Source organism: Sus scrofa, chromosome 13 (assembly GCF_054392235.1).
Source record: "Sus scrofa isolate SSC_HxYL_T2T_F1_AM1 chromosome 13, Sscrofa_HxYL_maternal_Yorkshire_Landrace_v2.0, whole genome shotgun sequence".
Lineage (NCBI taxonomy): Eukaryota > Metazoa > Chordata > Mammalia > Artiodactyla > Suidae > Sus > Sus scrofa.
In genome coordinates, this window is record NC_139395.1 from 155,446,569 (window position 1) to 155,462,039 (window position 15,471).

The 15,471-nt window shown below is 44.7% G+C and overlaps 1 protein-coding gene across 6 annotated transcripts in view; it reads left to right on the plus strand.

Annotated features, from left to right (window-relative positions):
• The first annotated feature begins 6,391 nt into the window (after positions 1-6,391).
• The window catches only part of CD80 (CD80 molecule), a 35,552-nt gene continuing 26,472 nt past the window's right edge, over positions 6,392-15,471 (plus strand). For 5 of the 6 annotated variants that reach the window (XM_021068533.2, XM_021068534.2, XM_084987061.1 and 2 more), the window contains exons 1-2: positions 6,392-6,490; positions 7,550-7,855. In XM_021068533.2, coding sequence (XP_020924192.1) covers positions 7,771-7,855 — 85 coding nt within the window. In that variant the 5' untranslated portion in view covers positions 6,392-6,490; positions 7,550-7,770. 6 annotated transcript variants of the gene reach the window in all.

A 15,471-nucleotide genomic window follows, 5' to 3' on the forward strand; every position in this document is an offset into this window, starting at 1 on the left:
ATCACCACCTGGTCAGGATTCCAGGGCAGGTCCCTACCCTCAGGCAGGGAAGCTTCACCTCTCAGGGAAACAGGGCTTGTCTCTTCTCTTAAAGGATCAAATAATAAAACACTGGAACCTCCTTTGAAAGTTGCCCTTCCCAGGGAGTTCCCGTCGTGGCGCAGTGGTTAACGAATCCGACTAGGAACCATGAGGTTGCGGGTTCGGTCCCTGCCCTTGCTCAGTGGGTTAACGATCCGGCGTTGCCGTGAGCTGTGGTGTAGGTTGCAGACGCGGCTCGGATCCTGCGTTGCAGTGGCTCTGGCGTAGGCCGGTGGCTACAGCTTCGATTCAACCCCTAGCCTGGGAACCTCCATATGCCGCCGGAGCGGCCCAGGAAATAGCAACAGCAACAACAACAAAAGACAAAAAGACAAAAAAGACAAAAAAAAAAAAAAAAAAAAAGAAAGTTGCCCTTCCCAGTTTCATCACAAAAAAATTTCTTCCTAAAATATGACCAAAATATCCCTGGCTTCAATTTAAGATTATTTTTTTCTAGTTTGGTAATCCATAGCAGTGAAGGGCATTTACATCCATTAAAAGGTCAGGACAAACAAACACAAACACCTCAAGTCTGTGAAGGGTCATGATCAAGAATCTCAAACTACTTGGCCTTCCTTTGATTGCTCATTTCTCTGAATTACCCAGTTTAACCTCCTTTTTGTTATTGCTTGTTACTTTTTTCTAGATCCACTTCTACATTTAGTTTGAAACTGAATGTAATATTTCAATAAGGATCTGGGCTCATGCTGCAAGATAACAAAGACAATTCCTATCCATAGTATGTCATATTTCCACTCATACCTTCCAATATTTTGTTGGCATTTTCACCAACCTGCAGATTCAGATTTGACTGGTTGCCCTGGTCTTTTTCTGTGATTGCTTGTTTCCTTTTCTTAGGGTCCATCTGCCTTGTTCTGTGCGTGACACAGTTCTAGGCACGCAGTAGGCACTCCAGAATTTGGGGGAAGCGGCTTGACGTGGCAAAGGAGTGGTGCACACATTAGGAGCTCAGAGAAGGGAAGAGCAGAGGGGGATTAGAAGAGTCAAAGAGAGCTTTTTGAGAAAGTGACATTTGGAACACTCCTTTTTGGAAGGAAGATGGATGGGCAGGGAGAATGGGGAAGGCAATGTGGGAAGTTAGGATAGAGTCAAAGCAGGAGGGAGAAGGGCAGAGGGCAACAGGGAAAAAGCCCTTGGTTTAGACCACGATTAGCTCTGAACATCCACTTCTCTTTTCATTTTAAGAATTCTCGAAGTTCCCATTGTGGCTCAGTGGTAACGAATCTGACTAGTATCCATGAGGACAAGGGTTCAATCCCTGGCCCTGCTCCGTGAGTTAAAGATCCTGCGTTGCTGTGAGCTGTGGTATAGGCTGGCGGCTACAACTCCAATTTGACTTCCAGCCTGGGAACTTGCATATGCCTTGGGTGCAGTCCTAAAAAGACAAAAAAAAAAAAAAAAAAGGAATTCTGCTGATTTCCATCTCAGAGAGCCAGAAAGAGTGTGAGAGTGTTTAAGGAAAAGGCGACCACTCTCGTTCTGATGGCATTTCCACCAGCTTTAGCAGACTGTGGCACCACTGGAGAGGACCGTGGTTTTAAATGCCAGGTGTGGCCACCCCATGCTGGGTGCAGGCTATATAGATGGGTTTGAAGGAAGCTGAGAAAGGAGTCAGAGAGGCCCCACTGGGATCACACTCCATGGCAACCACACTCCACGGCAGAAATCAGGTACCGGTTGCTAGGTCAGTGCCCTGGGGAACTGACCTGAAACAGAGGCCAGAAAGCTTCTTGTGATTCTTGGCTGCTGAGATGGCAGCCAGTCTTGTCAGAAAAACCCCAAACACAACTTCCTGATATTTTCTGTTAATGCAATAATGGGTTTGTCTCCTTGGCAACAGAGGGTCCACTATGGGAAAGTCCACCGAAGTTATTCCAGAACCTTGGACCCTGAGTACTCAATATGCAAATAGTCTGTGATAGCCATGGGGTCCAGCTCAACCCTGCCCTGTGGGACAGTTTCAGTTCAGCCTGGCTTTTATCAGAATGAGGAGAGTGAAACAACTCTAAGTTTGAGAGAGGACAGATTGAATCACCCTGTGCAGGGGCAAAGCCAAGTAGGAAGCCTCCTCTCAAGCATCTCATCAGGTTCTACACTCCATGGGCCAATCCATGTTCTCTCCATACTCCCAGCGTGCAACTGTCCTTTAACTTCATTCACTGGCTAGCTTTCATTTTTACAGAGTCACACCTGGGTATCTTTTAAACAGCTTCCAGGTTTTGTGTTTTGCTCTCTCATTCTAGGACTATAAAAAAATACTCTAAGAAATTTATGATTTTATTTTTTCCCATAAAAATTAACAAAGAATTCCTTTTCTTTTTATTAAAGCAAAACTATAGGCAGATGAAAGCATCAAGTTGTGCAGGACTTCGACTGAGAGGCGATGGTTCCCTGCTCTGCTTCTCACCAACCTTGGGCCTGCTCCTTGGAACAAGCTCCTCTTTAACTCTTTTCACTGTTTTTTCCTTCTGATAGTACCAGGTACTTGGGCTTCTTTTGCCCTGCCTCATTCATCCCCTCTCTAGTTTCTAAAAATTTATTCCAAAAACCTTTGGTCCACTAACCATATTCCTATTCTCATTGTAGTTGTGGGTATATCTTTAAAACAATTTTTCCCTTATTCTTTCAGTAAGGTCTCAGGAGGAAGAAGGATAAACACATCCTGTGACCCCACAGTCTTAGAAGGGAAGCCTTCAGTATTTCAGTCAGGAGGAATGGGATGGGGGAAAGGTCTGTAAAATATTGGACTCAGGAAGTTCCCGTTGCGACTCAGCAGTAAAAGCCTGACCAGTATCCATGAAGATGTGGGTTTGATCCCTGGTCCCATTCAGTAGATTAAGGATCTGGCATTGCCTTGAGCTGTGGTATAGGTTACAGATGCGGCTCAGATCCCATGTGGCTGTGGCTGTGGCATAGGCTGGCAGCTACAGCTCCAATTCGACCCCTAGCCGGGGAACTTCCATATGCCATAGGTGCAACCCTAAAAAGCAAGGGGAAAAAAAGTATCAGATCACATCCCTTTCCTTCCCATCTCTGATGAATTCACATCGAGGTGCTAATGGCAAAGGCTGTTTGCGTGTGCTTCTCCAAAGCAGATTAGGTTTTTAAGTGAGACTCAAAATTTGAGGGTAAACTAGTGGTCTTCAAAATGTTTGCTCATTTTGAAGTTGGTATCTATAATTCTTTTGGTCTCTTTTTTTTTAAATCTTTTTAGGGCAATACCTGCAGCATATGGAGGTTCCCAGGCTAGGGGTCCAATCGGAACTGCAGCTGCTGGCCTACACTAGAGCCACAGCAATGCAGGATTAGAGCCATGTCTGCGACCTACACCACAGCCTACAGCAATGCCAGATCCTTAACCCACTGAGTGAGGCCAAGGATCGAACCCCAGTCTTCATGGATGTTAGTCGGGTTTGCTAATCATGGAGCCATGATGAAACTCCCCACTATCTATAATTTTTAACCACAGTTGTCCCCTGTATCTGCAGATGCAGAGGCCCAACTCTACCAGGCCATTTCATATAAGGGATTTTGGCATCTGCAGAGGTCCTGGAACACATCCCCCTGAGGATACCAAGGATGACTGTATCTGCAAAGGAAATAACTTCCAACACATTGTAATATAGTCATTTTAAAAATAAAATAAAACTATTACATCACTCTTAAACAAACTGAGTAGACTAGATTGGGAAAATAAGTGAAAGAAATTTCTTCCAAGATCTGAGTAAATGTTCAAGAGACTATAAAACAGGGACTTACCTCTGATATATGTGATATATATATATAAATTCCTTTTACTTGCAAACATTATGTTCATCTATTAGGGGTAAGTGGAAGTTGTCACATCCTTCCTCATAATTATTCAAAATATGCAGCTGGGACACAGACACAGATGAATGAAAATTCTCTCTAATAGAGAACATGAAAATGCAGTGGGCTCCTGTCATAGAAAGCCTTGCCTGGAATGCTTTACAGAGCTTGAGTATTCCAAATCTACGATGGACAGAGCAGATATCCCCTGAGCCCTGCCATAAACTTGTCACTGGATAAAGTAAGATACCACTGCCTTTGTATCTCTTAACCAAACTCTCTTTGTGGCTGCGTTGGGGAAAATAGTGTCTTTGATGATAGACGTGAAGTAGAAGAAGCAAAGTTCATTAAATACAAGCTGTCATCACTCCTGCCATCCCGCTTTGCAATACATTTACTTCTACTGCAACGTTTCTATTTTTACAAAAATAGGGACAAGGTGGGAGGCACGCAGGACCCTCCCTTGGGCTGATATTGTCTTGATTTGAGAAGAAAACATTCACTAAAGCATCAGTATTTCAAACTGTCTCTTTATTTGGCAGCCTGAAGTTTTTTTACTTTCTAGAACACACCACAGTAACCTTCAAGCTGGGTGAGAGGTAAGCCTTTCTTTTCAAATAGAGAGAAGGAAAAGATGGTTCCCATTGTAGGTAAGTTTTAGGGAAGAGTCCATAAAGAAAATGAAAATCTGGAAATGCATCCTCTTAAAACTATCAGTGCTCACATATCCTTTGAAAATCTGCAGGTGCCCTTGGAGGTATAAGTGTCTCAGTGTGAAGACCTTGCCCTAGCCCAAATCAATGTGTCTTCTGGCAAGGAAGGTGCAGTCATTGTGGGGCCCTCCTCAGAATCATACTTTAGAGCTGGACCCATCAGATCACATCATATAAGCTGCCACTAACTCTGTGCATAAGATCTGTTTCAAATGCTGCCAGTGATTTTCTGAGGCTGGACCATTAGCTGAGCCTTGGGACATTATTACCTAGTGAAGGTCTGTGTTTGCCATACCACAGCCTGGCCAAAGCCTAAGCTCTGATTTCTCTCTTATTCTTTCTTTCTCTTCCTTCAGAAAGCTTTTCATACTTCCCCACCGTGAGGCCTCAACTTGCATCCTTCTCTATCAGCTTTTTATATAATGGGATCTCCATGCACTGAAAAATTTAGGATGGATGGCAGCCTAAACTGTGATTTTTTGCCAGCAAAGTTTGTTTCCTAAAAGCCTTAGGTCAATATTTCAGACATTTCTATACCATATTTGCAATGTTTACCCCATTGATAGATCATGTCTATTTTTCTTCTAAATTGACTCACCTTTCTATTTCTGCATTTATTTTAGATGAGAAACTATTATGTCTCTACCTTCTGAGGTATCCCTCCTATCTTTGCCTAGATTATCCAGAAAGCAAAGCTAGAAGCAAAGGCCTAGATTATTGGGAACGTGAGTCTAGGGGTGTAGGACGGGGGATTGAAATGGTGGAGGAAGGAAAGCCAATACAAGAGTGACATACCACGTTGGCCTCTGCTGCAGACAAGTGGTATTCATTCCCACTCGACCTTCTGCAAAGCCTCATGGAATGTCTCTCACAACTCTCCACCTGGGTGACAAAAGGGGAAAACAGTTATCCATCATGGTCAAGAGTATCTCCATGGGCTTTAAGTCCCCCATATTTCCAAGTTATACCTGCTTGAGTGTAGGATTTCCAAGGGGATCTCATGCTAAGGCAGCAGAGAAGCCCCAGGGCCAGCAGCAAACTGAAAGATGCAGGCCCAGACAAGGTTTCCACCATTGCAAGAGAGATCCACTGGAGCAGCAAGTGTTGCCCACTGACCCATGAAGTACTCCAGAATTCATAGGAGCAGAAGGCTGGCTGGAAATTGTGGAGGAAGACTGAAATATTCCTCATACCACCCCTTGGTTCTGTCACTGTGCCCACCAGAGGGTTTGCTCCACTGGGGTGGGGTGACTGGGGTATGCTGTCCAACAGGGCTGCCAGGAGTCCACTCTGTGAAGGTGGTGGTGGGAGAGTGTAGGTAAGGGTGGCCTTGTGAGCTGAGCACTGTCCCCAAAGTGCCCACTACACATGAGATGGAGGGCCCCTCCTGCAGTGGCATGACTGTAACTAGGGAGGGGTTATTCTGGGTGCTAAAACAAAACTTCAGACCAGCACAGAAACAGCCAGCCCATGCCACCAAAGTTGACGGGCCGGGCCCTCCCACTGGGGTACATTTTTACCGCCTCTCCTAGGCCCCCCAGACCCTCTTCCCTTAAGAGGGAGGGCTGAGGGAGGGCTGCTGTGTGATTTGAGGTAACTGACAAAAGAGGCCAGCAGAGGGAGACTCCTCAAATTGCACACAGCACTCTGCTCATCCCCTGGTTTAAGTTATTTCTGAGCGTTAGTGTTCTTCATCAAGTAAAAGGAAGTTGGAAGGGGAAATGCCACCTCTGTGAAATATCACCCAAAGAAAAGCTGAGTAACTTGCCATTATTTTGGAGACAGCAAGGAAAGAACATCTCAGAAGTGGGGCCTCATCTTTCTAGTTTTAAGACGAGAGAAAAGGAGGAATTATTCTTCAGCAAGTAAGTACATTTACTATTATCTGAATATGGGATAGCTTGGTAGAACAAGTTAGCAACAATTTGACTGCTTTTTAAACAAACATACTATCACTCTTACCTTCCCCCCAAAGGGTCTTCCGGGGGTTTGTTATTCCAAAATTCATAGACAATCATCATTGGAGTTATGACTCATTATTTAAAATTTTCTAGATGGTAGCAAATATTAATTTTGTAGGCTGAATTTTGAGTTTTCCAAACCAGTAAAATTCTGGTGAATCAGTGAATTCAAGCTAATCCTGATTAGAATGCCATGTGGCTGATAGAACAAGCCAGTGTGGCTGGAAAACTTGCTCTGGGGTGGTTCCCAAAGAGCAGTAGCAAACATCTTCTGGGTAGCATTGCATTCCATCTGTGGTGGCAATCTGAGAGGATCACATTGGAGCACAGCTTTTATTTTTATTTCTGAAGTTTCATCTGTTTACCGAAAATAAAACAAAACAAACAGCTTTCTTACCTTATAGTACGTAATATAAATAAGCAGTTTTCAGTATTTTTCTCTTCCCTTTTTACCGAAGCTTCTCTGTTGATTGAGATCCTCTGCCCCTTTAAGACATATTCTTTGTGTAGAAGCATTTGAAAACAGAGATACTTGTATTTCTATGTCAATATATTAAGAAAGAAGTAGTTTCATGACTTAAGCACTGCCTTAGACAAAAATACACCCTCGTTGGTGCTCTGTGTTTCTCAGTTCTGAAGAGGGTCCGAGCTTTCATGGGTTGACTTGCTGATATCTAGGGCCCTTACAGTTCTCCGTGTTTCTGACAGTCTTCATCATCCCATCCAGCGGTGGGAGAGCTGTGGTTCTTGGAACACGAACAAGGCAGCGTCACTTCCCCAGAATTCCCACCAACTTTTGCTTCCCACGCACCCCCTGCCCCAAGATTGTGCTCTGATTTAGAGGTTGCACAGATTCAGATCCCTGACTCATTGCAGGCAGGCAACTAAGAAGTTTTACAACACATGGTAGGCCAACCTTCCTTCTAGGTGACTTCTATTTTTTTTTTTTTTTTTCCTTTTTAGGTTGTGAAAATAAATCTACAATCTTTTATAATCAAGAGTTCAGACACCCAGATACACCATCCTCCCTCTCCCTGGTGTGTTTTTGCAACCATCACGGAAGAACCCTCGGTGTGTGGCAATTGAATCATCTTCTGCCCCTGCCTGGTATAAGCTGTGAGGTGCCCTGTCTCATTTGGCTTGAAATTGGTTACTTCTGTTTTCATCCTCATCAAGCAGAAGCCATGTGCCACACACTGAAGTGGGGAACACCATTACCCAAGCTCTTTCAGCTCTTGGTGCTGGTTGGTCTTTTTGACTTCTGTTCAGGTAAGTGACTTCCAGGAACTTGAGTGAATCCACTGCTTCAGGGTTTAGAGAAAGGAGGTGGAGTCTCTACGATGTCCCTGTCTGTCACCTTGTGAGAGAGAAGGGACCTTCAGGGTATTTCAGTTCACTTTAGGGATGAGAAAACAAGTTTAGAGAGGTTCAAGGACCTGCCCTTATCAACAGCAGGTCAGTGGCCAAGTTAGCTCAAAGACCCAGACCTTAAAGAAAAGATGGGGCAGAGTTCCTGTCGTGGCACAGCGGAAATGAATCTGACTAGGAACCATGAGGCTGTGGGTTCGATCTGGTAGTGCCGTGAACTGTGGTGTAGGTCGCAGACAGGGCTTGGATCTGGCGTTGCTGTGGCTGTGGCATAGGCCAGCAGCTGTAGCTCTGATTAGACCCCTAGCCTGGGAACCTCCACATGCCATGGGTGCGGCCCTAAAAAGATTTTTAAAAAATAATAATAATAAAAAATAAAGAAAAAGAAAAGATGGGGCAATGTTATCTTAACAAAACTGTAAAGCTGATTCAGAAGGACAGCTGAGAGCTGTGATCTCTTCTTCGAACACTCGATGCTCATTTACATTTTGTGACCTGCTAAGGGCACTGGCGTTGGGCTCTGGTTCTCAAATTGTTTCGATGGAATGACATAGCTAAAGTCTTCTGCTCCTAAAATTGGACAATGATGACCTTCTTTCCCAATTTGAGGGGGAAAACAAAGTAGCTGTGACACATAATCTTCTTAGTATTAAAAATTTAATATTTATTTTTATGATTTAGGGGCTAATGCCCCTTGTTAACACCAGCGTCTGATGTGTCGCGGTATCAAATTCAGCACAAATCATATTTTGAGTTATTTTAAAATTACTACATAGGTATTTCAGGTGTGTCCTACAAAGGATGTTTCAATTCTGGAGGCTTTCATTCCAGTTCAGGTGAGGAACTTGAAGGGTTGTTGGGAAGGTCAGTGCTGATCCTGCTGACCAGATAGCTCTGATTTTTTTTAAATAATCGGAACAAAAGTTCTGCTTTCTGCTGAGCAGCCTACCACTTGCTTTCCTCAAAATAAAGAGAAGGCTCTGCCTTCGGCACAGTCTCCTGGTCTGCAAAGAGCTGAATATCAAAGGGCCTTGTCCTAAGCGCTGCCTATTTAAAAAGCATCTGCTCGGCAGCCATCATTGGTGACTGATCAATGTCTGAGGGAAGGCAGAGCGGGGAAGAGAAGACTGTGATGCTGGTAGTTGTATATTTTCTGTTCTGAGCTGTAAAACTTGCTATTTAACACTGTTGCTGAACCAACCGAATCGTGACTCACATTTCATAATTTACACATCAGATTTTGTATATATTTCATAGTTGTATTTCAACAGTTAGAATTTTCTTCTGGAAAGTTGGGGAGGGAGCAGCACTCCCAATGTAGGGTTTTCCGGGGAGTCTAGATGAATTTAAAATGATTTAGAGGGAGTTCCCATCATGGCGCAGTGGTTAACGAATCCGACTAGGAACCATGAGGTTGCGGGTTCAGTCCCTGCCTTTGCTCAGTGGGTTAACGATCTGGTGTTGCCGTGAGCTGTGGTGTAGGTTGCAGATGCGGCTCGGATCCCGCGTTGCTGTGGCTCTGGTGTAGGCCGGCGACTACAGCTCCGATTAGACCCCTAGCCTGGGAACCTCCATATGCCACGGGAGCAGCCCAAAGAAATAGCAAAAAAAAAAAAAAAAAAAAGATTTAGAGGGAAATGTACAGGCTTCCTAGAAATGTGTGGACTGTGTGGTGTGTGTTTGTGTCACAGAGGGAGAAAAATAAAAAAGAGAGAAAATTAAAAAGAAAACTAAAACCAAGGCTTTAGCAATTATATCAGAAAAATTAGAGGCAAATGACAAATAAGCTCAGAAGAAAATGAACTTTGAGCTAAAGAAAAATATTTAGGAAACCATCCTGTTCTATAGCTACTTCCAGATTTTATTCTTGCTATCCTGAGGCTACAAAGGAATCAATGAGTTTCTTTTGTCTGAACACCTACTGTGTACCAGCTGGGCCTTAAGAGCTGAGCCTGGAATTCATGCCCTCAGAGAGATTTGAGCATTAGTTGGAGAAGGCAAAACTAACCCCCTCAAGCAAGCGCGGAGCAGTGAAGTGCTTGGCCCTGACTGTAAACACTCTAGACTTGGGAAAGGAGGGATGAATGTGGGCTGGGGCAGCTGGGCAGGCTTTATGGTGGAGAATGGGGATGGGAACAGAATTCTGGGCAGAGCAGTAGCATGGACAAACGCACAAAAACAAAGATGAGTCGGGGGAAAAGGCTCACTCTTTTTTTTCTTTTTTTTTTTTTTTTTTTTTTTTGTCTTTTTGCCATTTCTTGGGCCACTACTGCAGCATATGGGAGGTTCCCAGGCTAGGGGTCTAATCGGAGCTGTAGCCACCAGCCTATGTCAGAGCCACAGCAATGCAGGATCCGAGCCGCGTCTGCAACCTACACCACAGCTCACGGCAACGCTGGATCGTTAACCCACTGAGCAAGGGCAGGGATCAAACCCGCAACCTCATGGTTCCTAGTTGGATTCGTTAACCACTGCACCACGACTGGAACTCCAAGTCTCACTCTTTTGTTTAATCATTTATGAATTCAACAAACACTGAGTATCTCCAATGTATAAGATACTTTTCTTGGCCCTGGGGACATGTTGTGAGCAAAACTGACTTGGCTTTTGCCTTCATGGAATTTCTGGTCATTAGAAAAAAGGTGAAGATTAATTAATCATTCAAATGAAAGTTGTATTTCTTGTGACCAAGAAATATTGTGTTTCCTTGCCAGGGGGGAGAGTGATGAGAATGAGCTGGGTGAAAGTGGAAGGTGCTACTTGTGAGGGACACGGAGGAACAAGGAAGTGAAGGTGGGCAGTGTTGGGCAACGTGGAGGCAGGGATCAGACTCCATTGGGCTTGAAGGCCAGGGACTTGAATGTTATTTGGAGGCACTGGAAAGCCACAGAAAGATTTTAAGCGGGGGAGTGACATGGTTTTTACCAGTGCTGTTCACACTTGAATTATATGTGCCAATCACCTGGAAGCCTTGTTAGAAACCAGTTTCTAGCCCAGAGGCTTTTTAGAGCAGAAAAAATATTCTGTATGATACTGTAATGGGGATACATGTCATTATACATTTGTCATTTATACATTAAAACCCATAGAACGTACAGTGCCAAGAGCAGCCTCTAATGTAAACTGTGGACTTTAGGTGATGAAGTGTCAGTGTAGGTTTATCAATTGTCAGAAACATACCACTCTGGTGCGGGATATTGCTGGGGAGGAGGCTGTGCACATGGAAGGGAGGAGACTTGCAGGTATTCTGTACTTCACATTTGTTTTGCTGTGAAGCTAAAACTGCTCTAAAAAAATAAGTCTCATATATATATGCAGGTGGGTCTGGGGAGGGTCTGGGGAGGGGCCTGAAGGCCCCAAGTGATGCTAATGTCCATAGTGGTAAGGCTCTAAATAACATTTTTTAAAAATGCTGAAACATGAAGAGTAGCTTGCAGGGCAGCCAGAGTGATTGTGCTAAAACTATCAGGAGGCTATTTCAGTAGCATGCAGTACTTGATGATAGCTTTGATGGAAAGAATGGAGTTGGGGGGAGATGGATGGGTAGGAGAGTGTGTATGATGTGGGCCTGGAGAGGATTTGCCAGATCAGACTGCAGATGTGAACTGTGCATGGTCTGTGCGAGATAAGGTCAGGGGCTGGGGACTTACATTGTGGAGTAAGGTCATGGAGAATTTTGTTGGAGAGCAGGGGATTTACACACTACCCCTCCTCTCCTCCCTTGCATAGGGAAGCTGCACTTCCACCTATCCCCAGCCACTGCTGCCCAGGATAGAAGACTTCTCTTTCCGGCACAGGGAAGACTGGTTGGTCTTCTCTCCACTTCTAATTTTGTCTTAGAAACAGAAACACTGGACCCATGTGCTCCAGAAACTGATGGCTGTCAGGCTGAGGGTCTGACATAGGTAACTTTTCCTCAGAGCTGGGGTCCTTTCAGGGAGACATGGTTCTAAAGGGAGGGGAGTGGCCTTTGATAGGAGTAGGTAAAGGATACAGGAAAGATGTTGGCCTGTGAGTCTGTGGCATGAAGAACATGGAGCTAGAGGAAAAGAGTGTCCTCAGAGAGCCGCTGTAAACACAGCCTCTTCCCCACTGTCATGTTCTGTCTGAATGCTGCTGGCCTGGGCTCCGACTACTGTGATATCAGCTGTTCAAGTTCTCGAGCATTTTAAACATAAATTGTTTAGAGAGACACACAAAAGTAAGGATTAGATTTATAGAGTATATAGGCTGGGTCCATGGGGAAGAGAAAGTTGGGAGCAATGTAAAAATCAGGTGACAAGTCTTAAATAAGTCAGCTGCTGGAGAGCACAAACCTCTACCTCCTTGAGTCCAGGGCCCACACAAACCCTGTGGATGCTGTTCACTTAATCAAAAGCACATAGAAGGGTCCAAAAAGGTCACTTCCATTGTGTTAAAGGTCACACAGACCCTTAGCAGTAAATATTCAGGCTATGGGATTATAGATGACTTTTAGGTTTTTCTGTATTCTTCATTCTAAATTTAGTATGCGTTTCTTTTAGAATCAGGAAAAACCTTTATTTAAAAAGCACGCCTAAGTCCTCAGTGAGATAACTTACATCACAGCACACAGTCATATAAGCTGCTGTGTATCCCTGATTCTTTTTTATGAGAAGTGGTGGTGCTGCACTGCTGACCTCTGCTGAGGTTCAGCTCTGTGGGGGCAGGGGAGGGTTGCTGTGGCCAGGCCACTGTGTTCACACTGCCTCCTCCAGTTTGCAGGGGCTAGGGAAGACTCTACAGTTGTTGGCAAAAGCTCCCTCTCCTGGGGGGTGGTTATCGGGGGGGGGGGGGAGTTGAAGTGGTCAGGGCAGGAAGCTGGCAAAGGGGTCAGGAAAGTCAGGGGCTGGGGACTTAAACTGTGAGGTGTGCCCAGAGTGTTGTGCGGGTGGGGCAGCTTGCATATATGCATGAGAGATGAGCAGGGTCGCCTTCATTTCTGCCCGTGAAAAAAATCTGCATAGCATTTTACCATAAACAAAACACTTTACATCTGGGTGTCATATAATCCCATAGTAATTATGCGGGGTAAATCAGAGAGACAGTTTTATGCCCATTTTGCAGAAATTATACCTGAGGCTCAAGGAGGTTAATCAACTTGTTAAAGGTTTTGATTCTAATACACAGCAGGTGGAATCAGATCTCATCTCCTAAGGCCTAGTCAGGAAATCAACAAATATTTACGGAGCACCTACTACGGGCCAGGCCCTATTGTAGGTTCTGCAGGTGTGGCAACAAACAAAACAGATAAGGCTCTTTTCTCATGGCCCCCAAAGTGACTACAACAGATATATGGCAGCTGGAGACAAGCTTGAACAGAAATAAATCAGGGCAAGGGACTAACAAATGGCAGGATGGATGGGGTCAGGGAGGATGGTACTGGTTAGGGAGAGTCAGAGAAGGCTTTACCACAAAGGGACACCTTCTCTGAAGAAGCAAGAGATGTGGCTGGGTGGATGTCTGGGGTAGAGAATGGTCCCTGTTGTGGGCCTGGTACCATGTAAGGTTTTACCTGTATTCCCTCGTAGAAACCTCAGCCCACTTTGTTAGCTAGGTGCTAGGCCCGACTGTAAAAGGGCAAAGCAAACTATTGAGGCATTAATGCTGAGACCTGATGTTCCCGTCCAGAACCACTGAAGTAAACAAAATTGTTTTCTTGTAACTGCATGTAGCAGAGTCCCTGAGCATGGAAGCCAGGTCCTAGCGGGAATTGCCCAGAAGATTTTTGGTTCCTCTTTTCAGTCTGGTTCTTCCTCAGCACCAGCTTTTGGTGAGGGGATCTCACATAGGAACGTTGAAGAGTCCATTGATGGTTTGCTGTTGACCTTTAGAGAAACACCCACACTTCTCCTCAGCTGGCTGGACAAAAACTCCTTGAGAACCATCATTGAAATTAACTCACTTTCAATTAAGATTTCTTTTTGCTAATATTATCACATGTCAAAATCAGTTAGAAATTCTGGATTCTTTTTGAGTGGGAACAAAGACAGCATAGGGAAGACCCTGTTATTTAGGACTGCAGATGAGTAAGCTGCTTTCTGTCATGGCCTATAGCAAGAGCAGCATTCTACATGTCTGACATAACCCTTGAGTGACATGAAAGTGACCAGAGGGTATGAGTCAAAGGAGGAAGAGAGAGGAAAGGAAACTCTTATGGAAGATCTGCCATGTAGTAAGGACTTTCCATTGATATCATTTAATTTGAATGTAATTTTATAATGATCCTGAGAGGCACGCCTTGTACTGCTTTTACAGATGAGGAAACAGGTTAATTGGTAAGTGGCTGAGCTGGGATGAGAACCCAAGTCAATAGGAATCCATAGTCCATTCACCTTCTGCATATATATCATTCTGCTTTCATTGTCTCACTCTTTTTTTTTTAAGAGCTGCAGGTGTGGCACATGGAAATTCCTAGGCCATGGGTCAAACTGGAGCTACAGCTGCCAGCCTACGCCACAATTTTCACAGCAATGCCAGATCTGAGCCATGTCTGTGACCTACACCCCAGCTCAGGGCAATACCAGGTCCTTAACCCACTGAGCGGGGCCAGGGATTGAACCTGAGTCCTCATGGATACTAGTTAGGTTCATTTCTGTTGAGCCAGGATAGGAACTCCTCATTTCTCTTTTTATCTCTTATTTTTTTTTTGCCTTTTTGCCATTTCTAGGGCTGCTTCCGTGGCACATGAAGGTTCCCAGGCTGGGGTGTAATCGGAGCTGTAGCCGCTGGCCTATGCCAGAGCCACAGCAACTCGGTATCTGAGCCACGTCTCCAACCTACACCACAGCTCACGGCAACGCCGGATCCTTAACCCACTGAGCAAGGCCAGGGATCGAACCTGCAACCTCATGGTTCCTAGCTGGATTCGTTACCCACTGAGCCATGATGGGAACTCCGTCATTTCTCTTTTTAAAGGGAATTTGTTAGCTATTGTATGCTCCCCTCAAGTATATCTTTTCATTTATTTCCCCCTTTTCAGTTTTCAGTTATAGTCCCTAAATCTAGGCTGGCAACATTCAGCACAACTGCAGAAAGAAGCACCTTAGATCACTCTGAGTACTTCACACTGCTGTGAAAATACCCACCATCACAAAACTCTTTTCCTAAATGGTGTGGTGGGGCCACATCCAGTTTGAAGGAGGCTGGAAGAGGGGCTGGTGAGATGGAGAGATGCTAGTGTCTGTGATTCTGCTGTCCAAGGAGAGGGCCTGGAAATGAGATCCCTATCCTAGTGAGATATGGGCCTCTCCAGGGGTTCAGTAGGGGGGCTATGGAGGATCCGGAAGGGAAGATGCAGCATGGCAGCACTGGGGAGTGTGGAGCGTGGCCAGCAGTGAAAATGCTTGGGCTTTAGAGAGACTCTGCTTTTAGGTCAAGCAAAGCATAGGAAAAATTACCATGCCTTCTAAACCCAAAAATCAGAAAAAAAAAAAAAAAAAAAAAAGTCTGACAGATTTTGGTGCTGCTGAGGAGTGCTTAGGAGCTAATAAAGAGAT